Raw genomic sequence first — 26,994 nt, 5'->3', positions numbered from 1 at the left:
TTTGGGGGGAGGACATAAAAGATGGATATGAGTTTGAGCAAACTCCAGGAGATGGTGAAGGACAGGGAAGCCTAGCATGCTGCAGTCTATGAGGTCACAAAGAGTTAGACATGACTGAACGACTGAGCAACAACAACAAAGGATGGGCTTCTTTAGGTTAATCCAGCCATTCTAAGTGCCTCAATCCAAACTGTGGGACAGAACATTTGACCTCATCATCCTGGTGACGACCTTTCATACCTACCTGAAAAGCAACTCTGAGAAAAACCCTCCTATGAGCCAAAGGGTAAATACTGAGGCACATGAGTTTCTGTTGAATACATTACCTACCGGATAGAACCGCTGAAGAGTATGGGATCCTGCAGAATGATTGAAAGCCTAGAACGTAGTGTGTGCAGTGGCAATTTGGAAATGTCTATCCCATCAATGACAATCTTTCCTGTTAAAGAAAAACAAAAATGGCAAGCCTGTCATAAAACCACAAGTAAAATAATATTGGTTTACCAATTGGAAGTGCTTTCCTAGTTCAGGATTGAAATTCAGAAGATGATGCTTTCCATATAAGTATGATCATGATATGCCTCTAAGAAAAATAGGTATTTTGGCAATATTTTCTTTCTTATGTATTATATTTTCTCCTAAAGGGATTTCCACTTTTTACTGTTTATGTGGTTCATACAAACCAAAGGTACTCTTTTCCCTCAGTGGTCTTCTTTACAGTATTCCTTTATACTGTTCTCAGCTCTATTTTCCTTCATAGGACATTCTATTATACACATTTATTGATCTTTTGGGGGCTTCCCTGGTAGCTCAGTTGGTAAAGAATCTGCCTGCAATGCAGGAGACCTAGGTTCAGTCTCTGGGTGGGGAAGATCGCCTGGAGAAGGAAATGGCAACCCACTCCAGTATTCTTGACTGGAAAATCCCATGGACAGAGGAGCCTGGCAGGCTACAATGGAGTTGCAAAGAGTCAGACATGACTTAGCGACTAAACCACCACCATAGATCTTTTTAATTGTGTGGCTCAGACAGTAAAGAATTCGCCTGTAATGCGGGAGACCTGGGTTCGATCCCTGGGCTGGGAAGATCCTCTGGAGGAGGGCATGGCAAGACACTCCAGTATTCTTGCCTAGAGTATCCCCATGGACAGAGGAGTCTGGAGCTACAGTTCATGGCGTCACAAAGAGTCGGACACAACTGAGTGACTAAGCACAGCACTCTCCCCAAACTAGAATACCAGGTTATTGAAGACGGGCATTTTTGTCTGTCTTATTCACTCGTTTATTTATTTACTTATATATTTCAAAAATCTTTTTACTTTGTAGTGGGGTATAGCTGATTAACAATATTGTGTTATATTTATTTGTTTTTAATATTTGTTTTCATTTATTTTTTGGCCACACCAAGTGACATTCTGGCTCTCAGTTCTCTGGCCAGGGACGGGAACTGTGCCCTCTGTAATGGCAGTTCAGATGCTTAACCACTGGACTGTCCATGTTAGTCGCTCAGTCATGTCCCACTCTTTGCAACTCTTTGCAACTGTAGACTGCCAGCCTCCTCTGTCCATGGAATTCTCCAGGCAAGAATACTGGAATGCATTGCTATTCCCTTCTCCAGGGGGTCTTCCTGATCCAGGGATTGAACCCAGGTCTCCTGCATTGCAGGCAGATTTTTTACCATCTGAGCCACCAGGGAAGCCCCAAGAAGAAAGGCTTCCCTGACCAGGAAACAAACCTGGGCCACAGTGGTGAGGGCGTCTATTTCTAACCACTAGACCACCATCAGAGAAGTCTCTTTGCTCATTTATTGATTGAGGAGTACAGTACAGTACAAGTAAGAAAGAAAATTCTATGACATAGGTATCAACTCTTAATAAATTTCACTGTACATGAACTTGTGCAATCTTGATGACTCTTCCTTACCTTGATAGCTTTAGTTTATGGTCTTGTTTTGTGCAAAGATAATATTGCTCTATGAAACAAGCATGCTAAGCGAAGGATGGCAGTTAGAGTCCCTTTGCTGGATTTAGATTCAAGAGCAGGTAAGGTGATTAGCTTAAACTTTCTTCTGGGTATAATATATTATCTATTAAAACCTCAATCGCTTAATGGTATTAGAAAGATAATCAGTCATCATAGTCCTCATGGGAGCTGAAATGATGTTTCTGAACTCATGAGACTATGGTTAATCTAATATGTTCCATCATAGTGACAGTTTTTTAATGAAAAGTTTCAATCAACTGTCTTGGATCCTGTAATTGGATTATAATGCAAATCCCACAGAAAATCCTTAAAGGATCTGTGTATTATTACCAGTCATGGCAAGAGCAAGCTGCTCACCTAGAGGTGGATAGCTATCTCTTTGCTAAATCTAAGTCCCAAACCCTTCAGTGACCACAGTTCAACTTTGTTGTTCATAAACTGACCTCTTTATTTCACTGAGTTGTTGTGTATATTAAATAATGTAACCTGTCAAGTATAATAAAAATGTAAAGCACTATCACTATTATCACAATGATTAGAGATAATAATATTTAAGCAATTCTCAAGCTGATGGCTCCCCTTTCATTCAAGATGGCTTATGTGCTGGCCTATTTATAGGTCACTTAATAGACTAAATAATGTGACATATTTTTTCTAAAACAAATACTAGATTACTTCCATGTATGATACTATTAATAATTTTGCAGATGAATAAATATTTTTGTATATTGTCAGCGTGTCCTTGGCACTTTATTAGCAACGGTCACCTCTTCCCAAAACATCCAACATCATTAAACCACGTTATTAAGCAGATGATAATAAGAGTCATACACTAAAATTAAAATGTAGCTTATTTATCTCCTTTTTTCCTTTAATGGAAAGAAATGTGCTTTTAGTTTGTAGGAAATTAGACAGTCTTTTTCTCTCTTCCTTCTTGAAATGCCACTTCCATCTGCTGCTCTTCATAATGAGTGGCTTTGTTTTCATTCTACTAATTTAATAAAATTCTTTAACAATAATTTCTAGAGCTGAGTTTAGGGCTAATAATTTTATTTCTCCAGTTCCTTTTTTTCTTTACTCCTAAACTGTTTGTCTGGGATACATACATGCTCAGTTGTGTCTAACTCTTCGTGACCCCTTAGACTATAGCCTGCCAAACTCCTCTGTCCATGGGATTCTCCAGGCAAAAATGCTGGAGTGGGTTGCCATTTCCACCTCCAGGGGATCAGGGATCACACCTCCAGGGGATCAGGGATCAAACCCATGTCTCCTGCATCTCCTTGCATTGGCAGGAAGATTCTTTACCACTGAGCCACCCAAGAAGCCCATTTATCTGGAATACCTGCCTCAAACCATGGTATGTAGGACACAATAGTAGTTGTAGTAGTAGTAATGCGTGCTCAGTCATGACAGACTCTTTGCAACCCCATGGATTGTAGCCCACCAGGCTCCTCTGTCCATGGGATTTTCCAGGCAAGAATACTGAAGTCATTCTAAATATATTTTATTATTGCAGGACTAGGTAAGTAGATAGCATATTTAAAAGGAGAGACATTACTTTGCCAACAAAGGTCCGTCTAGTCAAGGCTATGGTTTTTCCTGTGGTCATGTATGGATGTGAGAGTTGGACTGTGAAGAAAGCTGAGCGCCGAAAAATTGATGCTTTTGAACTGTGGTGTTGGAGAATTCTCTTGAGAGTCCCTTGGACTGCAAAGAGATCCAACCAGTCCATTCTAAAGGAGATCAGTACTGGGTGTTCTTTGGAAGGACTGATACTAAAGCTGAAAATCCAATACTTTGGCCACCTCATGTCAAGAGTTGACTCACTGGAAAAGATCCTGATGCTGGGAGGGATTGGGGGCAGGAGGAGAAGGGGATGACAGAGGATGAGATGGCTGGATGGCATCACCGACTTGATGGACATGAGTTTGAGTAAACTCCAGGAGTTGGTGATGGACAGGGAGGCCTGGCATGCTGCAATTCATGGGGTCACAGAGTTGGACACAACTGAGTGACTGAACTGAACTGAACTGAGGTAAGTAGACATTGCTTTTTTTTTTTTTTAAAGGAAGAGTATCACATGGCTAATGAAAAAGTTTAGTTAGTAACTCACCATCAAATATATCCACCATTCTGAAGAAAGCCAGAGATAATGATGACTTCCCACTGCCAGTGCGACCACATATGCCCACCTAAGAAAGCAACTGTCACTCAGAGAAAAGAGGACTCAGACAAAAGAAAAAAGTAGGCATAGCATTTTTAACTTAGATAAGACACCATGATAAAACTGCAACTCTATTTAAACAGTTACATTAAAATTGTCGTTCTCCTCTCAGGTCTCCTTTCTGAGTTATCATTATTGAGATAACACAGGATCTTCATCAAGTCTTCATCAACTGTTTTTTACTTCTATGCGGTTGTGCTTTTTACCTCTGTGGCTTCATTTTTCCATTTAGTGTATCATTGACCTAATAAACAAGTACTCCACTTTGTCTCAGAAGTGATGATTTTATTATATAATAAGAAGTAAAATGAGTCCATTTTTCTGCACACTTGCTCTTTTTACAATAACTAAAATAAATCATTGTGAGGCCAGAGCTAGTACAAACACAAAGGTTCTCAAGGGGACATCTGGAATGGTCATGAGCCAAAAGCTAGAAATTTTGAAAAACATGCCTGTTGTTCACTTTTCTGATCTTCATGGGAGATGAATGAATGGCAATACAGTTTAGAGAACGTATACTTTATCTGGATCCACACTCTCCCATGCACATAATTTGACCTATAAAGTGTAAGGAATATAATGGGAGCCCAGTGAGAAGATCCTTGGCTGACATGTCTAAGGAGCTCAAGTGGCAATGGGGTGGTTCCATCTGAGGTTCTGTATGAATTAAATCAAATGACAGTGAACTCCATACCTTCTGCCCAGGTTTGATGTAAGCCTTGACGTGCTTAAGAACAGGCTTTAGGTTATTTTCATATCTGACACACAGATCATGAATCTTGATCTCCCCTTCCTGAGGCCAATGTTCTGGAACTTGAGAAGGATCTGGAGGGTGGAGATGGAGTACAGGAAGAGAGACAGAGAGACACAAAAAGAGGCAGAAAGAAAAGCACACATACTTATATACATTTACACATACACACATAATCATTGTTTCCTAAATTTAAGGTCATACTAAACCTACTTCTGGGTTTAAAATTTCTTTAATTAAAAGATTATATTTATTTATTTGGATTTTGGCTGCATCGCGTGGCTTGAAATATCTTCGTTCCCCAAACAGGGATTGAACCCTGGCCCTTGGCAGTGAGAGCATGGAGCCCTATGCTCCATGGCCAGTGGTTTCACTGGCCATGGAACCACTGGCCCACTAGGGAATTCCCATATGGGTTTTTTTCTTTTAATTAACATTACATTCAGAGTAAAAGTCTCTTGATTAAGAACTTTAAAAATAGTTTTTGTGTGTTTGTTTTGGAGCATTAACGGGCATCACGTCTCTCAGCACTCTATTGCTCAATTCTATTCCTGGTGGTTCATCTGACAATGAATTCATTTGTTCAGTCAGCTGGTCCTCAAACATTTGAGTGATTCAGATGTGAGAGGTGTTATGCAGGGAGCTGAGAGGGAAGACATGCCTCGAGGTGCTCAGTGTGTCCCAGGGGACCACATGCAAGTGAGTCAGCCCCTATAGGACTGCACGCAGAATCACATGACGGAGGCTGACCCAAGGTGTTCTGGGAGCAGAGATGGTGGCAGCCCAGGAGTTCCAGCAGGGTTTCAAGAGGAGGTGGTGCCTGAGATGGATCTTAAAGGATAAGAGGTGGGGAAATTTATTTCATATATATATATATATATATATAGAGAGAGAGAGAGAGAGAGAGAGAGAAGAACAAAGATAAAAAGAAAGCATAGCATGTTGGTATGGCCAGAGTGAAAGGTATGTAGGTGGATAATGAAAGATGAGATTAGACAGGTGAGGAAAGATTGACTAATGAATGGTTGCATGTCCTTGAAGAGCTGAAGAGGTACTGAAGGATTTAGGGAACAGAATGCATGTTAGGCATGAGATTTGCAGTTAAGGAAGATTATTCTGTCCTCAGTATTGAATTTCCTGCCAGTTTTATTCTAGCAAGGCTAAGAATCTTGGTTATTTTAAGATCTAAGCTCCTTGGCATCTAAATTAATAAGCTCTTGAGAAAAAGAATACAATAGTTCATAGTTGAGGTTGGTAATTAATATAATAAAATCCAAGTATCTTTATGCCATTGCATGTGTGCTCAGTCGTGACTGACTGACTCTTTGTGACCCCATGGACTGCAGCCTGCCAGGCTCCTCTGTCCATGGGATTTTCCAGGCAAGAGTACTGGAGTGTTGTCAGTTCCTCCTCAAGGGGATCTTCCCGACCCAGGGATTGAACCCAAGCCTCCAGAGGCTTCTGCATTGGCAGGCGGATTCCTTACCACTATGCCACCTGGGAAGCAAGTTTCTTTATAATTCTCTCTAAATATGACTAGGTAAATCTATTTGGACTCTGGTTGTATCTAAGATTTTTTCAGGCCTAAATAATCACATCTTTTCAGATGCAGTTGTAGCTTATCAGGCAAAGTCAAGATGAGAGAGGATTCTCTGGCTATTGAAATGGAAAACAAAAGCAAAAATGACAATGTGCCTGACACACAACTAATATTCTTAAATAACTATTTAGGTGAAACACCATAATATTCAGAACAATACCCATGGTTCCTTCATAGTTCTCAGACTCCATAGTCAGGAAACTGTTCACTTTCTTCACTGCGCCCATCTGGACCTCCACATCAGCCAAGTTCCTCACGACCCAATTCAAATAATTGGTTATCTGTGTCAGGTGACAAAAACAATGAGCACATAGCAAATAAAGTAACAGTTTTTGTGAACACTGGATATCAGGGGATAGGATGACTTGGACTGTTCACGTGGGTACAGTTCATAAACACTACAGGTCATCAGAGATCAGAGAGGATGTCATGGGCTAATGCTGGCAAAGGAGGTATTGGCTCTTCTTCAATGGTCCTCTAATGTCATTGATTTGTGGACTGTCCTGACTTCCTTGCCCAGTGGATAGTTGTGTGCTTCCACTTACCTCATTTATATTCACATGGGAGTTGAAGTGAAAGTGAAGTGAAAGTCACTCAGTTGTGTCCGACTCTTTGTGACCACATGGACTATACAATCCATAAAGTTCTCCAGGCCAGAACACTGGAGTGGGTAGTCTTTCCCTTCTCCAGGGGCTCTTCCCAACCCAGAGATCAAACCCAGGTCTCCTGCATTGCAGGCAGATTCTTTACCAGCTGAGCCACAAGGGAAGCCCAAGAATACTGGAGTGGGTAGCCTATGCCTTCTCCAGCAGATCTCCCTGACCCAGGAATTGAACCAGAGTCTCCTGAATTGCAGGCAGATTCTTTACCAACTGAGCTATCAGGGAAGCTCACACGGGAGTTAGTGTTCCTAAATGGGTGGTGAGCAACTCAGGACAAGAATCCCAAACAACCTTGGGATTACTCTGACCACAGTGTTTGAGGAGTTTCTAAAAATTGGTTCAAAATGTCAGAAATGAATCCATGCCATCCTAAAACGCCGGGTTTAGGCCCAAATCTACTATTATCTGCAGGCTATCATCTTGTTATGAATTTCTAACTAGTCCTCTAACATCCACGAATAAGAGTTGATGATAACGACGGAAAGTACCTCAAGTGCGGTACAAAGAGAGAGAGAGAGGTTTTCATCCATACTTACCGTAAGTGCATACAGAAGACCTAAGCCCACCAATCCAGAATTGGAAGACCCACTAATGGATGCAATAGATGCAGTGAGGACAATGCAAGCACCCAGATAATCCTAAAAAAGAGTGAGAAAAAATGTTAAAAGATTTTCCCTAAGTTCTTAAAACCAAGGATCCCGATCAACCCGGGTGATCAGTAACAGAATAGACGTTATTCATGGTGTGTCCTGTGAGGTTTCAGAACAAGGTTACAGAAGGTAGGGAAGAATAATAACTCACAGTCTTAGGGCTGGACGGGAAGTGATGCAAGGCTCTGATTATATCTGAAAGCAGATAATTCTTTCAGAGATGGTAACTACCTGGTCAGAAATCAAGCTGCAATTTTTGGCATGACCAGGATCAGATGAAATATTTTCTTTCTTTTTTTCTTTTCTACTGCATTTTACCAGACAAGCAATTATTTTTAACTTAACTTTCTACCTTGAATTTCATGTGCACTTATACCAGGGTTGGGATTAGCTCTCTTATATGCTAATTCAAGGCCTTTGCAGAAATTTGTATCTAGTTAGCTTGTTAGGATTTGTATCAATATCTGAACTTTTTGTCAATATGGACTCAGAGTCTGGGACATTAAATCTAAAGATTGCATAGAAATAGGAATAAGTGTAATTTTTCTCTCTTAATTAGAAATATGAACATGTCTTAAAATATCTGAATTAATTATGACTCAATGATAAACTTTTTCCAGAAAATTTAAAAATTAATTAAGGTAAACCTTTAAACTCAAAGGAGAGATGGGGGGCACCTGTCTATTTTCTACACTTGCTTCCTCCTCCATTTCCCAACATTCTTAGGCATTGTTATATCTTATCCTTTGAAAAAGAAATTTCTTTTCTTTTTTTTTTAGATTTGAATATCAGGAGATTTATTTCAGTGCTGTTATTATTGGAAAAAATTGGAAAAAAAAAAGGAAATTTTCCTACTATGTGAAAGTTGCTCAGTTGTGTCCGACTCTTTTAGATCCCATGTACTATACAGCCCATGGAATTCCTTAGGCCAGAATACTGGAGTAGGTAGACTTTCCCTTCTCCAGGGGATCTTCCCAACCCAGGGATCAGACCCAGGTCTCCTGAATTGCAGGCAGATTCTTTACCAGATGAGCTACCAGGGAAGCCCTAGAATACCTATACCAGGGAAGCATAGAATGAATAAATAAATCATCATACAGACATGTGATGGTATTGTATATTTTGCTGTGATTAAAAATAATGTTTTAAACATTTTAATAATGAAAAATGGTCATCATTTTACATCAAATAAAAAATGCCAGGCATAAAACATGCAGCAGGATTTTTAAATTATAAAACATTATATAAATTTTATGTGTTTACTTTTTATTTATTTCTTAAAGATAATATAAATGTTAACAAAATGTTAATGGAATTGTCCATAGTCAATAGAATCATTAAAATTTGTCAGGCTGATGGGTCACATATGCCAGAAGCAGGTCAAATTTCAGGCATGAACACTTTCTAGAATTATCTCAAGTCTCATCTTACTGGTGATGATCTTTAGCAAGATACATCTCTGATACCTTAAAAAAAAACTAGTAATTAGGTGAGAAGACTTTAATGACCGTAATAGAGTGGTTAACATGCTGAAATCAAGAATGGTTTCTCAAATCAGCTCACATGTGTGCATCCCAGCATCTATTTTCTTTTATTTATTTATTTCTATTTTCTTTAAAGATTTCTTTTTTGATGTGGACCATTTAAAAAGTCTTTATTAAACTTTTCACAATATCATTTGCCTTTTATGTTTTGGTTTTTTAACTACGAGTCACGTGGGATCTTAGTTCCCTGAACAGGGATCGAACCCACACCTCCTGCACTAGAAGGTGAGGTTTTAACCACTGGATAGCCAGGGAAGTCCCTCTGCAATTTTTAAATTAGCACCAAAGATCAACTTGTTGGGGAGCAATCAATGATCCCAGCCTTGGAATCACAGGTCTGGGTTCAAATGATGCCTTTGTCAATTACCAGCTAATACATCTAGATGAGTCAGTTTCTTCTTTGAAACTCAGTTTCTTCTTTGGAAAATAGAAATAGTACCTAATTTACAGGGATTTTGAAAGGAATAATAAAAAAAATCAGTTAGATTTTCCCACCTCCATGTAACAGGATGTCCTTTTCCCTTCTGGATGATTTTCAAATGTTTGAAGCAAGCTTAAAAGCTTATGTGCATCATAAAACATCAAAGGTTAAAACAGGCACTAAAATTTAATTCTGTCATGATTCCCATGGTCTTTACAAAGAATAAAGAAAGAAATCATGAGATTTAATCCCTCGAGGCAGTAAATTCCATAGAGTTAGTAAATATTCCTTTGATAGCTCCTTCCGTTGTATCCAGTGTATTCATTTATTAACAGCTTGTCACCAATCAGACCCCCCTTTATTTGAAGCAACAACTATATGAATGTAGAATCTAACCAGCCTGGGCTGCTTTTTTATATATTATAAATACCAATGTGTTCCCCTAAATACTTCTAAAATATTTACGACAATATGAATTTTTCCTTCCCACTCTCTCGTTAAAGTTAATACTTTTAACATTATGCTATAAATTTGTTATTCCCAATATTAGCTTTTCTAAAGAGACTCATAAAGAGTTTATGTGATAAGTCTCAGAAAGTAAGTTAGCACTAGGAGATACTTCAGCAAGATGCTCCCAGCATGATACAAAGAAATATTCCAGTCTGTGTCTGAGAAATTACTGTGGGCAACATACAGTTTAAGACAGGGGGCCCCAATTTCCAGTATTTTAAGGCTGATAATATGAGGTGGACCTGATGTAATAATAATAGAAATAGAGTGCAGAGTAAATGTAATGCGCTTGAATCATCCCTAAACCACCCCCCCCCCCCGTTCCCTGGTTCATGGAAAAATTGCTTTCCATGAAACTGGTCCCTGGTGTCAGAAAGTTTGGGGACCCCTGCTTCAAGGGCTTGAAACAATATATGTTTTTATTAGTTTCTATTCTCCACTTCCTCCCAGATGACCTCAGAAGGGCCTCATGCATTCATCCATCTTTCCATTCATTCAATGGTCTTTTAAAGGTATATATAACTTCCCTGTTTAGAATATCAATGCCTTCTTATTGCACTTGCAATAAATTCAGACTGATGAATTACAAAGCCGCAGATGATGCAAAGTCTGGGTTCTAGACCTTGCCTCCTCTGCCCTTATCTGAGATTCCGTTTCTACTCCTTCACCGTGCTCCAATCATGCTGGTCTTCCTGTCTTCGGTCAGATAAACTGGGACCTGGGACCCTTTACTGCAGTGCCTGAACCTGAACAAACGAATCCTTCAGCAAGAGAGTACAAAGAAACTGAAAGGGACTAAAAATAACGGCACACACGCGCCACTGGGGTCATGACTTACAATAAGATACAAAAAGGCTGCAAATCCACTGCCATTTCTAAGGTGCCAGGAACAGAAGCATGGTACTGTGTATGATCCCTGCACACAGCACCATCAAAGGGGTGGGCAAACCACTTAAGCTACTCTTCCTCCTCAACCCCCCAATTCACCCCTACATTCAACCTATTTAAGGAATCAGCACTCCCTGAAATGTTAAGGTGGAGTGTTAAACCACTGGACTGCCAGGTAAGTGCCCAAGGCATAGCTTTTTGAAGTACATAATAGAGCAGATTTTTCAGGGAATGAATCCATTGCCAAATTCCACAATCTAGTAAATTCAAATAGAAGTAAGAATTTAAAAACCAGTATGTCTGCCGTTTGTGGCAGTAGTGGTAAAGAACCTGCCTGCCAATGCAGGAGACATTAGAGACTCAGGTTCAGTTCGTAGGTCAGGAAGATCCCCTGAGAGGAGGGCATGGCAACGCACTCCAGTATTCTTGCCTGGAGAATCCCTTGAACAGAGGGAGTCTGGTGGGCTACGGTCCACAGGGTCATGAAGAATCGGACACGACTGAAGCAACTTAGTGCACAGGCACAGGTCTGCAGTTTAGTATCTAAAACAAAGTTATTTCATTTTTCATAAAAATATTTTTTATCATTTTCTTTTTTTTTAAAGTGCTATTTGTGTTGTCTTTTAGTTATATCAATGAGATACTTTCCAGTTCATTCCTGGATTACCACCCCCTGCTCAATAATGTTTTTTTTTTCTAAGAAACTGGAGATTTTTTGGAGGCATTTGATCAGAATTTTACCTCATCTGAATAAGAGAGGAAGCCCCTTTGTGCATGTTTATCAAGAAATCTCATAGCAAAATAACTAAATTCCAATAGCTTCCCTTCCAATAGTACTGTAATAGTAACAGGCATGTGAAATTGCTAGGTAATATAAGAGTTTATGTTAGTTGCCCATTTCCACTTCCTTTACCATTAAACTTTAGTTTAATGAATTATACAGTGACTGTACCTTTCCACACCTCCTTTCCTTTCCACTGCAAACATGTGAACAACAAAATGGCTTAAAAGCACTAAGAAAGGACAAGCAGATCATCTGAATTCACTCACATGCCAGCAGCACATGTCCTCCCATTAAGGCTTTCTATGTCCTACCCAATCATTTCACTGAAGAAAACACTTTCGGTCATAATGATACAATGGAAAGAGAAAGTCTGCTTAGGAAACAGAAGCTACTACACATGTGACTTTTCATTCTTAAAGAGGGCCCAACCATAGGACATTTGTATTAGTGATAAATTATAACTTCCATTGAATTTGGGAATTCAACACTCCCCTCCAGAAGGGAAGCCTTTGATCCCCAGGTCAAAAGAGAGGTCTCTGGTCAGATTTCCAATGATTCAATGACCTCTATCTCTTTGTGGGATTATAGTGAAAATAATAATTTTCCATAAAACAACCTTATAAGTAGTTAATAGGAATACCATCTCTCCCTTTTTTCATAGTCTTCAGAAATCCATGTCTAAAAACAAGAAGTCGGTGTTTATGGTTCCACGGAGTGTCTGGGTCTTCACATGACAAGATGAACACGCACCTGTCTATAATGGAGTTGTAAGCACTCAAAACAGCTCTGTACTGTTTCACAAAATAGACTCTCATACAAGTTCACCCTGAAGATTAGTTTCACTTTAGCCTGTTGATTCTAAAAACTTTTTTTCTTTTTTGGCTTCTTGATGTGATTTCTCTTTTATCCTTTCACCACACAGCAAGACAAAGCCTTGGAAAGACACCCTTTAGATAGAGTTACACAATTTTTGCAAATGGAAACACCAATGCCAAAGAACTGGAACTGTTTAGTGCAGAGGGATGAACAGAAAATGCTGTGCTGAACAAAAGAACGTAAGCATCATTCAAAGGTTAGGCTGCAGTGACACCCTGCACATGACTGTGGTCCACTTCACTTGGCACCAGAGGAGAAACACTCCCCTCCCCTGCCAAAGCAACCTGGGTGGTCACAGTCTGGCTACTTTCCTACCAGCCAAATTATTCTTTTAGGTTCTTGTCCTTTTCTGAGGCCTGTGTGCTGTGACCTTTATTCCCCACCCCCCAATTCAGAATAAGTATGAAATGAACACGGTGGGCAGGCTACATCTTCCATGGCTGACACTCTTCAGCCAGAAAAAGGGAATACTTTGTAATTGTCTTATGTGTGTTAGTCACTCAGTCATGTCTGATTCCTACAGACCCTATGGGCTGTAGCCCACCAGGCTCCTCTATCTATGGGGAGTCTCAAGAATACTGGAGTGGGTTGCCATGCCCTCCTTCAGGGGATCTTCCTGACCCAGGGATCGAACCAAGGTCTCCTGCATTGCAGGCAGATTCTTTACCCACTGAGCCACCAGGGAAGCCTCTGTAATTGCCTTAACACTTATTTAGCATGACCAGAAAAAGAAATGAAAGCCATATATTGAAAAAATATATATAATAAAACTTGGATGGGGCTCAGGAATCTTTCCAAATTCAAAAAAGGTATTTTTATCCTTTTATCCCTTACTTCTCTTGGAGATCGTCTGTCCACAGAATTCAGTGGCATTGCTCCAGAAAACTAAAATTGAGAATGAGGAAAAAAGGAAAAACAGTCACGGGAAACTATGATAAGCTTTCTCCTCTTTCTCTCCATGGAGGTCATTTTGCTGTTCAGTCATCAGTTGTGTCCCACTCTTTGCGATCCCATGGACTGTGGCACTTCTGTGGCAGGCTTCCCTGTTCCTCACTATCTCGCAAGCTGCTCAAACTCATGGCCATTGAGTCAGTGATGCCATCCAACCATCTCAACTTCTGTGGCTCCCTTCTACTCCTGTCCTCAATCTTTCCTAGCATCAGGGTCTTTTCCAAAGAGCTGACTCTTTGCATTAGGTGGCCAAAGTATTGGAGCTTCAGCTTCAGCATCAGTCCTTCCAAAAAATATTCAGGAGTTATTTCCTTTAGGATTGACTGGCTTGATCTTCTTGCTGTCCAAGGGACTGTCAAGAATCTTCTCCAGCAGCACAGTTCAAAAGTACCACAATTCTTTAGTGCTCAGCCTTCCTTATGGTCCGGAACTTCCACATCCATACATGACTACTGGAAAAACCATAGCTTTGACTAGATGGACTTTTGTCAGCAAACTGATGTCTCTGCTTTTGAATATGCTGAGTTGGTGAGCTCCTCAGATCCGCATCAGGAGACCTGCTGGCCTCTTCTGAGCTCTGCCCAAGGTTCCTCCCGTCCTGATACCGATTGGCTGTGCTTCTGCTATGGGAGCTCCCAGATTATTTGAGATTAGCAGATATTTTTGTTAATTTGCTGGTTAACATATCGAAGAATAGGGAATGGAGGCAGCTGTGTTGATACTGGAGATAAGATCAATGCAGCATCAGCGGGCCAGATAGAGGTTTTCATTACTTATCTTGTTGTAAATGACTTACGAGGCAGAAAATATCCAGCTGTGGGGTTCAGAGAGCAGTTCACACCCCAGTCTCCAAGGTCCTATATCTGAACACTTATATTTCTCATATTTCTGAAACAAGATCCATTTATTTCAAACTGAAATTGTGTCTCCAGTGATGCACAGTAGTAATGAGGTCATTTACATGTGTACAATTGGGAGAAAGGTTATTTCCTAGTTAGAGTTATCTGTTCTATTTATTCAACACTCCTATTGTGGCACATATGTTCTTGGATTATAGCATTTATATTCAAATAAACATTCTAATGTTCTAATATTCTAAATATTCTGGTTCTAATGAAAACTCTGTACTTTGAGTGTACAGAATAGGAGAATAAATCTGACTGGTTTCAAGTTGGATTTCTGGGATTGTCTAGAAGGGTATGCGTGTGTGTGAGTGTTTGTGTATGTGTGTGTGTGTGCTAAGTTGCCTCAGTCATGTCCAACTCTTTGCAACCCATGGACGGTATCCCACCAGGCTCCTCTGTCTATGGGATTCTCCAGGCAAAAACACTGGAGTGGGTTACCATGCCCTCCTCCAGGGGATCTTCCCAACCCACGGATCGTACCAGGGTCTCTTACGTCTCCTGCATTGCAGACAGGTTCTTTAGGCCCACATAAACTTATTGAGAGAAGGAAATGGCAACCCACTCCAGTACTTTTGTCTGGAGAATCCCATGGACGCAGGAGCCTGGTTGGCTGCCATCTATGGGATCGCACAGAGTCGGACACGACTGAAGAGACTTAGCAGCAGCAGTAGCAGCAAACTTATTGATAAACAAATATGAGAGATGAAAGAGACAAAATCATCCACAAAAGACTCTAGACCTTGAATTCTATCAGCAGATATGCCTGGAATGTTGCTATAAATCAGCAAGTTTCTTACCAAATTTTATATTTATTCATCAGAAATAGAGCAAAGGACTCTATAACTTTTTTGTGTTGGTTTTTAAGGGACAGATCTGGTAATGAGACCAAATAGCAAGTTGTGGAAAGATGATAATACACAGAAAAGAAAAAAAAGACACAAAAATAGATGTATTATAAGGTAATAGAATGAATGGCAGATTCTACCCTTCCTTTTTCAAATATCATACATACATATATATATATATATATTTTAGGTTTCTACAAGTGGAACTAGAATTCATTTATATTCAAGTAGGTCCAGCCGCCTTTAATGGGGGAGTTAAGTAGCAGGGTATGAGGCAAGCTAAACTAACCCACTCTGAATCTGGCTGCTGTTTCTCTCTCATTTTTCCTGACCTCCCCTTTCTTGGCAGTCTGAACGCTCTGATATCTTGTCTTCTGGCTACAAGAGCAGAACATATGGTTTGCTTGAAGATTCTTGTTAAACGTTTGTCCATCAGCCTGACAGTGGGAAGTGCTAACGAGGAGAAGCAGAAGCCAACCCAGACTCACCTCAAGTCCAGAGCAAACACACGCGCCCCTAAGAAACACACTTGATCGTCAACATCAGGAAAATCAAACACAAAGGAAACTACTGACATTTCACCCCTGTGATTTTAGGACATTCTCTGATTAAGCTAGTTCATCACTAGCTTTGTTATTCAGATATGATTTCTTTTCCTCGGAGAAAACAGATTTGAGCAAACAAACAGAAGCTTAAAGCAAGGATTTAGGGTCTGGGTAAGATCTAGGAATAGTAGTTTGTTTCTGTTATAAATCCTAAACACTTCGCCTGCCTTTCTGTTACTTACAGGTAATTGGAAAATCTCTGCCCTGCCCCTCCCAACCCCCACAGTGATCTGGAAGAAATTTCTTATCTATTTAAAATTTGTGAAATATAATTGTGTTATGTTGCTGGATAATTTCTACACAATAACACAACACAAAACAATATAGTGCTAGAGAGTCTCTGTTATTAGTGACCAATTATGACAACTACAGCTTACAGGGGGACCCAAGATTCTCTATCAATATGTTATCCATCCATCAACAACTCAGATTTTAATGTGGGCTCCTTCCTTTCACTTTATCAAATCCCCATTCCCAGATGCCCTCTCTGATCCACTGAGTTTTGAAAGAGAGCCTCCATATGACTGGGATGCTTAATCAGTGGAAGTGAGGTTCTTAACAATAATGCAGATAAACTTCCTTTTCCTTTTCACAAACTAATAATTATTTTTTAAGAAAAGATGACAATCAAGTCATCATTTCTACCAAAGTTGCTTATTCATACTGCAGATTACACAGCCCAGTCTGCAAACAACATCTCCTTCCCTCTGGAACTTGGGTCTAACCTATTTCCTCTTTCATTTATTAGGAGTGGTTGACTTATTAACCATTTACCAAAGCAGGTACCATTTCCATTAATTTATTCATTCATCCATGCATCCATCTATTCAAAAGACATTTGTTGAGTGTACCTGCCAAAAAGTGAGCTACAGGACTTATATTACTATTTTTAAACCTAACACACCCATGAGGTCATACTCCTAGTTTACAAATGGCAAACTGGGACCCAGATAAATTCGTTAACTTGCTGGACCAAGCGCAAGTATGTACAATGCCAAAGCTTATACCCATTCTCCTTATTTATACAGGACAGAAGAAGGCAACAGATGAATAACTGCAGTTTTTTACATTTGGGCTAACATGACCCTCCACTGGCTTAAAATAGAAAGCTGCCATCTCTTCCAGGCTGGTCCAGTTCAGTAGAAGTGAGTACATCTATTCACTTGTCAAATTTTGAAAAAAAAAAACAAAAACAAAAACCTGAAGTTATACAAATATTTGCTATTCCATTAACTTATGTCATCTGACCACTAATGAACACAAACTGAATTTTTGCTTTTGGGGCTATCTGTCTTGCCATTACCTAAAACATCATGACAAATTTCATCCGTACCATAAACAAACCTGAGCTAAAGTCCAGAAAATGTGGAGTGAGTGCTGAACCTCAGTGGAAGCCTAGTTTTTACAACTGTCTCCCTCTTTGCATCAGACCTCTTCTCTGTGTGGTTTCCATTTCGAAATCATGAAATGAACGTACCGTTCTGACCTCCAGCCATCTGTTGGCAGCTGAGAGGAATAAGTAGGCAATGTTGTTAGTGTCTGTCAGTTCCAGCATTCGTTGCTTAAATCTGGTCTCATGCCTGCAGAAAACAAAAATATTATGTTAGCCACACAACAGGAGAAATAATAAAAAACAGTCACACTTCCTACTACATTATTTACTCAACACAGTGACGAACTGGTGGGATGGAATGACTAGTAAACGGACTACTTGCAAATAAAGGCCAGCTGCTACTGCTCTCCTGCACCCTTCCTGAGAGATGGCATGGAGCAGTAGTTCCTTTCTCAACCTCTGCTACAGAAAGGAATGTTTCCGATGACAAAGTCCTATTAAAGATCATTTCATAACTTTCTACACAAGGATGGTTACCGTGAAAACAAGGCACGGCCTATGTCTCAGGGGCCCTACAAAACCCAGAAGAAGTTGTACAGAAATGCAACATACTTGACCTAGATTTTACTGCATATATCTTACTTTTCCACAAGGCATGGTCGGAGTTGGTAGCAGGAGCTAGAAGAGACTCACGAAAGGCAGGAAACTATGGGTTTGTAACAGGCAAGTATATACCTTAAAAATGTTCTTTTCGCTCAGTTTCTGGAAATCAAAGGAGGACAACGAGGTGGCAAGAGGTCGAGGATGAGTGTCTTTGGGAATGGCAGATGTCCTTGTTAAGCAAGATATCTTACACCTCAAAGTTACAAATTATTTGTAAGAATGGTCATTGCATGAAAGAAACTCTTGGCGTGTAGTATTTATGGGGATCTAGGACACATACCGGAGAAGGCAATGGCACCCCACTCCAGTACTCTTGCCTGGAAAATCCCATGGGCGGAGGAGCCTGGTAGGTTGCAGTCCATGGGGTCGCGAAGAGTCGGACACAACTGAGCGATTTGACTTTCACTTTTCACTTTCATGCATTGGAGAAGGCAATGGCAAGCCAATCCAGTACTCTTGCCTGGAAAATCCCATGGACAGAGGAGCCTGGCGGGCTACAGTCCATGGGGTTGCAAAGAGTCGGACACGACTTAGCAATTAAACAACAACATGACACACACAGTTTAGATACTGATATTGGGTCAAATTAAGTTCATTCTTGGTAATCAACATAATCAGACCAAATTCTGTGTAACCTTTGTTATAAAGGAAACTTCTAACAAAAACCTCATCCCGGGATTTCCTTGGTGGTCTGGTGGTTAAGAATCTGCCTGGGAGTGCAGGGGATGCTGGTTCGATCTCTAGGCAGTGAGTTAAGATTCTGCGTGCTGCAGAGTAACTAAGCCCAACTGTTACAACTAAAACCTGATGCAGAAAAAGAAACAAATATTTTTTAAAAAGAAACTTCATCCATTTGAACATGGGAGCTACTTCTCATAGAAACTCATGTTCCATGTTGATAAATCTTTTCTACATCACAAAAATAGTCTCTTTTTGTTTTTCAATTATTTTCCCTGGGTAACAGAAACAATGGAAAGCTGGATCATATAAACAAAATAACTGATTGGAAGGTTGGAGGAAGTGCCAAATTCAACTTTCTGTGGCTTCGGCTTATCTTACAGAGACCTCCTGTCTATGTGTTATGTTTGCAGAGAATAACCAAATTTCATCTGACAGCCTGATGGTGATTCCTAGTTGATAAAAGACTGCTCCAAGTACCCCCCGCCCCCACCGCCCCAAATCTTCAAATCAATTTGCAAAAGTTTACAATAAACTCTCACTATGTCAAAAATGAAGAAGTCCGGGGTGGGGTGTTCACTTGGCCCGTGAAGCCATCCATACAGGCCAATATAAAGCACATAGTTGAGATTTATCCAGTCAATCCGATCACTCCAACATGCCAAACCAGAAAAATCAGATAATTGAGTCAGACAGCAACATCTGATCTACGATAATCAAAGGGTTTGACAATCAGAGCCAAATAATTACCTCATTTTGGGTTATGTAGCCTTGACCCAAATGCCATGCACAGGAGGACCTGCACTGAATAGCAATACACTGGGCGGGACCAAGCAGGCAGAGAAACAGGACCACCCTCATCATGACCCTTATACAGATGTGTGAGCTTAGTCACTCAGTCGTGTCCGACTCTTTGGGACTCCATGGACTGTAGCCCACCAGGCTCCTCGGTTCATGGGGATTCTCCAGGCAAGAATACTGAAGTGGGTTGCCATGCCCTCCTCCAGGGGACCTTCTCAACCCAGGGATCGAACCCAGGTCTCCCGAATTGCAGGCCAATTCTTTCCTAGCTGAGCCACCAGGGACAGAGTGAATAATTAACAGAGGATGACTCACAGAGTTATAGGATTTACTGAGATAGTGGATTTCAACTGTGAACAGATATATCCAATTCTGTATTTGCATTATCGGGTGGATTTTCACCCACTCATTCAGGAACATTTAGCAAGCATGAACTCAAAGTGAGACATTAAAACATATATGTATGAACAAGACACAACCTCTGCCCCAGAGAAGCACATTGTCTAGTGAAAGAGGTAAGCATGGGGTTGTTGTAGTATGAACAAGTAAAGAGGGCTCAACACAGAAGCCAATCACATGGCCCTATGTGAAAAATGCTACGTGAATATCAAGGAAGATGAAAGTTTGCACTGGCTAGAAGAAAAGAATGGCAGGGAATAGGGTGGAAGGTGGGGAGGGATGGATAAAGCCATCTCTGGGATGGACTGAATGAGGTTTTAAGAAATGGGCTGAATTTTTTCGGGCTTCCCTGATAGCATATTCAAGAGCAGAGACATTACTTTGCCAACAAAGGTTCGTCTAGTCAAGGCTATGGTTTTTTCTGTGGTCACGTATGGATGTGAGAGTTGGACTGTGAAGAAGGCTGAGCGCCAAAGAATTGATGCTTTTGAACTGTGGTGTTGGAGAACACTCTTGAGAGTCCCTTGGACTGCAAGGAGATCCAACCAGTCCATTCTGAAGGAGATCAGCCCTGGGATTTCTCTGGAAGGAATGACGCTAAAGCAATGACGCTAAAGCTGAAACTCCAGTACTTTGGCCACCTCATGCGAAGAGTTGATTCATTGGAAAAGACCCTGATGCTGGGAGGGATTGGGGGCAGGAGGAGAAGGGGACGACAGAGGATGAGATGGCTGGATGGCATCACTGACTTAATGGAGTGAGTCTGAGTGAACTCTGGCAGTTGGTGATGGACAGGGAGGCCTGGTGTGCTGCGATTCATGGGGTTGCAAAGAGTCGGACACGACTGAGCGACTGATCTGATCTGGTGACTCAGACGGTAAAGCGTCTGCCTGCAATGCGGAAGACCTGGGTTCGACCCCTGGGTTGGGAATATACCCTGGGGAAGGAAATGGCGACCCACTCCAGCATTCTTGCCTGAAAAACTCCATGGATGGATGAGGCTGGTAGGCTACAGTCCATGGGATCGCAAAGAGTCGGGCACAACTGAGCAACTTCACTGGTTCACAGAATTTTTCAGGTGGACAAGGAGGGACAAAAGCATTGGAAGTATCAGGAACAACATGAGCTAAGGAGCAGAAATGAGAAAACAAGTCCAGGAGCTGGAGACAGGGTCCCCCTTCCTAGAGGGCTGTGATGATGGAGAGACGTGGGGAGGGGGAAACTTGGACCAAAGCCTGTGGACTCCAGTTGAGACGAACGTCCAACACTTCATTGTGACAAAGTGTTTTGTCTGGGGCTCTTCTTCCTCTCCCTCTAGTTTGGGGATATTGTTGCAGATACACTCTTAAAGAGTTTGTAAATGGAGCTGGCAACAGTCTGAAGGAGCAGTGAAAGGGGAGGGGTGGAAATGCAGCGAACATTCTTTCTGTGTGTTTCTATTTGGCAAGAACCCTTCTGTTTTCCTAATGGAAACTTTGACACACTCAGTCTGTATCTTTTCATCCACATCCAGCTCATCTTCTGAACATTCTTAGACCTTTATTCTGTCAGACCAAAAAAAAAGTAGGAAAGGTCACTGAAATCTCAGTCTAATTTAACTGTGATCCTCTGGTGGTAAACTACTTGAGGTTAGTTCATGCTGCCTCTGAGTACACCATGAACCCTGAACGCAGGGGAGGAAAGCAGCCTAATCAGTAAATACAAACTTTCCAGAGAGCTAACGACTCTGGGGACTCTTACTAGCCTGAAAGACAGGAAGAAGTAGATGCAAAAGCATGTGTTTGATTCTTAACAGTCGCTAAGTCGTGTCTGCCCCTTTGCAACCCACGGACCATAGTCCACTGGCCTCCTCTGTCCATGCGATTTTCTAGGCAAGAATCCTGGAGTGGGTTGCCATTTCCTTCTCCAGGGAATCTTCCTGATCCAGGGATAAACCTGCATTTCCTGCATTGGCAGGTGTATTCCTTACCACTGAGCCACCTGGGAAGCCTCATTCAAGTCTTAGGTGACATGTAATAGTTTGTCCTTTTTAGAGCTCCCTAGAATTTTCCTGATGTAAAATTAGGAACAGTCAAGCCAAGTTCTGCTCATGTGTCTAGTGAAGAATATATGATTAAATGAAAAATCTAAATCTTGACTTTCAGTCAAGTTTCTCTTTCATTTGAGACCAGGCTCATTTTCTTCAAGATGTTTTACAAGGTCCAGTCTTCATCATTCTCAGTAAATGACCTCACTTGTTCTTCAGGGAGAAGACAGAGGCTGTTTTCTGTTCCACGTGCCAGCTTGCCTGAATCAGGTCACTGCTTCTTCCCCACCTGCCATGTTATCCCAACTATTTTCCCTGTGGTATTTATCTGGGGTAGAAATAAAAGGCCATATCTTTGGAGTCTTTCTATATCCATTGCAAGACTAGCACTTGCCATGTGTTCAAAACTCAAATAAATTAACTCAAAAGAACTTTGGTGAAAAAATGAAATTCTTAACATGGTGTACTTATGATTACCACTGGGCATTGCTGGCTACTATTAGAACACAAATTATGTCTTAATCAGTTCAGTTCAGTTCAGTTGCTCAGTCGTGTCCAACTCTGCGATCCCATGAACTGCAGCACGCCAGGCCTCCCTGTCCATCACCAACTCCCAGAGTCCACCCAAATCCATGTTCATTGAGTCGGTGATGCCATCCAACTACCTCATTCTCTGTCATCCTGTACTCCTCCTGCCCTCAATCTTTCCCAGAATCAGGGTCTCTTATGTCTTAATACCTACATTCAGAGTCAATCAATGATTCTGCCATCTCTAATAAAAGGTATTAAACACTCTGATGGGAAAACGCATCACTGTGAAAAATATAAATGCTCCACTATGAAATCTGTATCTTTATATTCTACTTTTGACTCAATTATATATATATACATTTATGTGATTTAAATATTTCTTAGGTTAGAAAAATCTCTGATTGAAATCACTACAGGTTTGCATTTAGCACTGCAGAAAGATATAACACTTTAAGAAGTTGATTTTCTAGATTAAATATAACATTCAAGGATGCCAACTCCTTTTCTGATTTTACCTGAATAGGGAAAATCAGTTCAGTTCAGTTCAGTCGCTCAGTTGTGTCCTACTCCTTGCGACCCCATAAATTGCAGCACGCCAGGCCTCCTTGTCCATCACCAACTCCTGGAGTTCACTCAGACTCACGTCCATCGAGTCAGTGATGCCATCCAGCCATCTCATCCTCTGTCGTCCCCTCTCCTCCTGCCCCCAATCCCTCCCAGCATCAGAGTCTTTTCCAATGAGTCGACTCTTCGCATGAGGTGGCCAGAGTACTGGAGTTTCAGCTTTAGCATCAGTCCTTCCAAAGAACACCCAGGACTGATCTCCTTTAATAGAGTTAAGGTAATTTTTTGAGTATTAAGCAAACTCTTTTGATGAAAATCTTGGGATATTACTTCAATGTTTACCAACATTGAGGAAAACTACTTAAAGTCTGAAGTAACTTTGGTGTAATAATATTTCTTTTATTATTATTACTAATGCATGTATGTCAGCTTCTCTGTTACTTCTTTGCTAATCACTGTGGTTAATGCTTTAGGTGTGTGCTCAGTTGCATCCAACTCTTTGTGACCCCACAGACTGTAGCCTGCCAGGCTCCTCTGTCCATGGGATTGTCCAAAAAGGACACTGGAGTGGGTAGCCATTGCCTCCTCCAGGGGATCTTCTCAATCCAGGGATCGAACCACCGCCTTCTGCACTGCAGGCAGAGTTTTTAACTGAGCCACAGGGGAAGCCAATGCTTTATGAAAAGTGAAAGTTGCTCAGTCCTATCCAACTCTTTGCAACCCCATGGACTATAGCCCACTAGGCTCCTATGTCCATGGGATTCTCCAGGCAAGAATACTGGAGTGAGTTGCTGTTTCCTTCTCCAGGGGATGTTCCCAATCCAGGGATTGAAGCCAGGTCTCCTGCATTGCAGATGGATTCTTTACCATCTAAGCCACCAGGGAAGCCCAAGAATACTGGAGTGGGTAGCCTATCCCTTCTCCAGGGGATCTTCTGGACCCATGAATTGAACCAGGTTCCCCTGCAATGCAGATGCATTCTTTTCAGCTGAGCTACCAGGGAAGCCCTAATGTTTTACATGCATTATATCAATTAGTCCAATTACCCTAAAAAGCAAAATGGTTTTCCCTATTTCACAGATGAGGTTAGGGAATTCAAAAGCCTAGTCTAAATCACACAGGTAGTATCTACCCGACATGATGCTGAATTCTTTCTTTATTCTTGTTAAAATTTCAAATAACTAAACTCTATGATCATTTATTGTTGTTGTCTAGTCACTAAGCCATGTCCAACTCTTCTTGCAACTCCGTAGACTGTAGTCCACCAGACTCTTCTGTCCATGGGATTTCCCAGGCAACAATACTGAAGCAGGTTGTCATTTCCTTCTCCAGGGGATCTTCCTGACCCAGGGATTGAACCCGAATCTCTTGCACTGGCAGGCGGATTCTTTACCAGTGAGCCACATGGGAAGCCCTCTGTGATCGTTTTTTGTCATGTTTTTCTTACTACTAGTTTAGAACATAGGCACACACACAGTGGGCATTGGAAAATGGGAGCAATGATCAGTTATTTGTAGGCAAATATTTGTTGATGATGTAACTGTCTAATCAACAAAATGATAATATGTTTACTTACCTAAATGCCCGAATGGTGGTGAGTCCTTCAGCAGTTTCTGAGAAGTGGCAAAGCAGAGGGAGCTGGGTACTGTCATCAAGTTCCTGGAGGTCCCTAGGACAGAGACAAGGACAAAAATAAACTTTACACTCATTCAAACTCAAAGAATACTGTGTGTGTGTGTTAGTCACTCAGTCGTTTCCAATTCTGAGACACCAAGGACTGTAGCTTGCCAGGTTCTTCTGTCCCTGGAATTCTCCAGGCAAGAATACTGGAGTGGGTTGCTATTCCCTTCTCCAGGGGATCTTTCCAACGCACGGATCGAACCCGGGTATCCTGCACTGCAGGCAGATTCTTTACTGTCTGATCTGGGAGCTTTGTTCATTCTAAATTAAAGTTATTTTTTGTCAGAGTAACTACTGGGTTGGCCAAAAGGTTCATTTGGATTTTCCCATCACATCTTTTGGAAAAATATGAACAAAATTTTGGCCAACCCACATATTTTCCTCCAACATTCAACAAAAAAAATCCAACAGCTTATAATCTAAAGAGGAAGAGAAAAATAAATATTACATAATAAACATGGGTCCAGGCTGAATGTTATGTGTTGTACAAAAACATCAATTTTGTATCACAGTTAAAGTAAACTTTTATGGGAACACATAGGAAGGAGCAATTAATGTAGGAGATGGGAAATGTTTTCTTTGAGCAGGTGTTACTTAGGCCAAACCTTAAGCATGAGCAGTGTGCTTCAACCAAACAGACAAGAAGTGCATTCCAGCTAAGGGAACAAACCAGAGCAAGTACAGAGGACTAAAGAACTGGCGAATTCAATCTGGCTGGTGACCAGAGTCCTTTGGGGATGTTGTCATGGGAAAAGGCTGGACAAGCAATGGGGGGAGGGGCTAGACTGTAGAAGATCCTGAATGGGCTGGGAAAAATCACTGAGGACTAGAAATAAAATCACCAGAGCTTGCTTAAAGCAACGTAATTTGGAGACAGTGTAAAGGATGGAAGAGAATGAGTAAGGACAGTTTATCAGAACTTTTTAAAAATTCTGAATTAGGTGTGATGCTGGCACAATTTAATATAGGGGGAGATTGTGAGATAGCTTATTAGAAGTAGCCTTCTAAACTGCTATAATCAACTCATTGTAGCAGAGTGAGTAAGAGAGAACCACACAGACACAGAAGACAAACTTATGGCTACCAAAGGTGATTGGGAAGAGAGAAGTTAGGAATCTGGGATTAGCATATATACATTACTATATAGACTGGTAAACAGCAAGGACCTACTGTATAGCACAGGGAACTATATTCAATGTGTCATAATAACCTATAGTGGAAAAGAATCTGAAAAAGTGTATGCATATACATGTACATGCATGGGTTTCCCCTCAGGTGGTGCTGGCAGTAAAGAATCTGCCTGCCAATGCAGGAGACATAAGAGACATGGGTTCTATCCCTGGGTGAGGAAGATCCCTTGGAGGAGGGCATGGCAACCCACTCCAGAGTTCTTGCCTGGAGAATCCCATGGACATTGAAGCCCAGTAGGCTTCAGTCCATAGGGTCACAAAGAGTCTGACACGACTTTGCTGTACACTTGAAACACAACATTGTAAACTATACTTCAATTAAAAATAAAATAAATTTAAAAAGAGAGGGGAGTCAAATATGGCTTGTTTGTTACTTAGCAGACTTGGAAGATGACAGTGCTATTTACCAAGATGGGAGACAGAGAATAAAGACACCAGAAGAGACAGATAATGAATTTGACTTCAGCTACAATGAGATTGAGTTCCTCCCTAAATAGAACTGGCATTCACTGGTCCTCCAAGTGTCAATATATATTTTTAGGTCAATAAAGTGCTCAGTGAATGGCTGGTGGACAAATGCCTGAATTAGACCCTTTCTATAAAAATGCACACTCTAGACAAGTTTGTAAATCACACAAGCTAGCCTTTCTAGAAGGCTAACAGTTCTATCACACGTTTCAAAACATGCTTTTATTTTTCTTCAGCCTTTTTTCTGTCTTTCTTAGGTTTTTGGGGTGGAGGGAATCAAGAGTAGCAGTGCTGATATTCACCTGTCAGTCAATCGAACTGATTATATTGTTACATAATCTTCAACTGTTAAATAATCTTAGATCTTTGGGGACTGCCTGGGTTCTCCCATGACCAAAGGCAAAGTCTTTTTGTGAGTTTCTAAAATGAATTTCTCACTTCAGAAACTCAATGAGGGGAGGGA

The 26,994-nt window shown here is 41.0% G+C and overlaps 1 protein-coding gene and 1 long non-coding RNA gene across 7 annotated transcripts in view; one reads left to right on the top strand and one right to left on the bottom strand.

The window, feature by feature from the left end:
* Positions 1 to 26,994, bottom strand: part of ABCC9 (ATP binding cassette subfamily C member 9) — a 156,665-nt gene that overhangs the window by 17,806 nt on the left and 111,865 nt on the right. For all 6 annotated transcript variants that reach the window (XM_061417661.1, XM_061417664.1, XM_061417660.1 and 3 more), the window contains 7 exons: positions 24,770 to 24,862; positions 17,676 to 17,778; positions 7,756 to 7,857; positions 6,718 to 6,838; positions 4,901 to 5,031; positions 4,096 to 4,174; positions 331 to 439 (listed from right to left, as the gene is read on the bottom strand). In XM_061417661.1, the coding sequence (XP_061273645.1) occupies positions 331 to 439; positions 4,096 to 4,174; positions 4,901 to 5,031; positions 6,718 to 6,838; positions 7,756 to 7,857; positions 17,676 to 17,778; positions 24,770 to 24,862 (738 nt within the window). The remainder of the gene's footprint in view (positions 1 to 330; positions 440 to 4,095; positions 4,175 to 4,900; positions 5,032 to 6,717; positions 6,839 to 7,755; positions 7,858 to 17,675; positions 17,779 to 24,769; positions 24,863 to 26,994) is intronic.
* On the top strand, positions 414 to 4,473 carry LOC133248022 (uncharacterized). Its single transcript, XR_009736596.1, has 2 exons — positions 414 to 564; positions 4,055 to 4,473. It is a non-coding gene; the product is annotated as an uncharacterized LOC133248022 (long non-coding RNA).

This window comes from Bos javanicus, chromosome 5 (assembly GCF_032452875.1).
Source record: "Bos javanicus breed banteng chromosome 5, ARS-OSU_banteng_1.0, whole genome shotgun sequence".
Lineage (NCBI taxonomy): Eukaryota > Metazoa > Chordata > Mammalia > Artiodactyla > Bovidae > Bos > Bos javanicus.
This window is presented reverse-complemented; position numbering and strand designations above follow the sequence as displayed.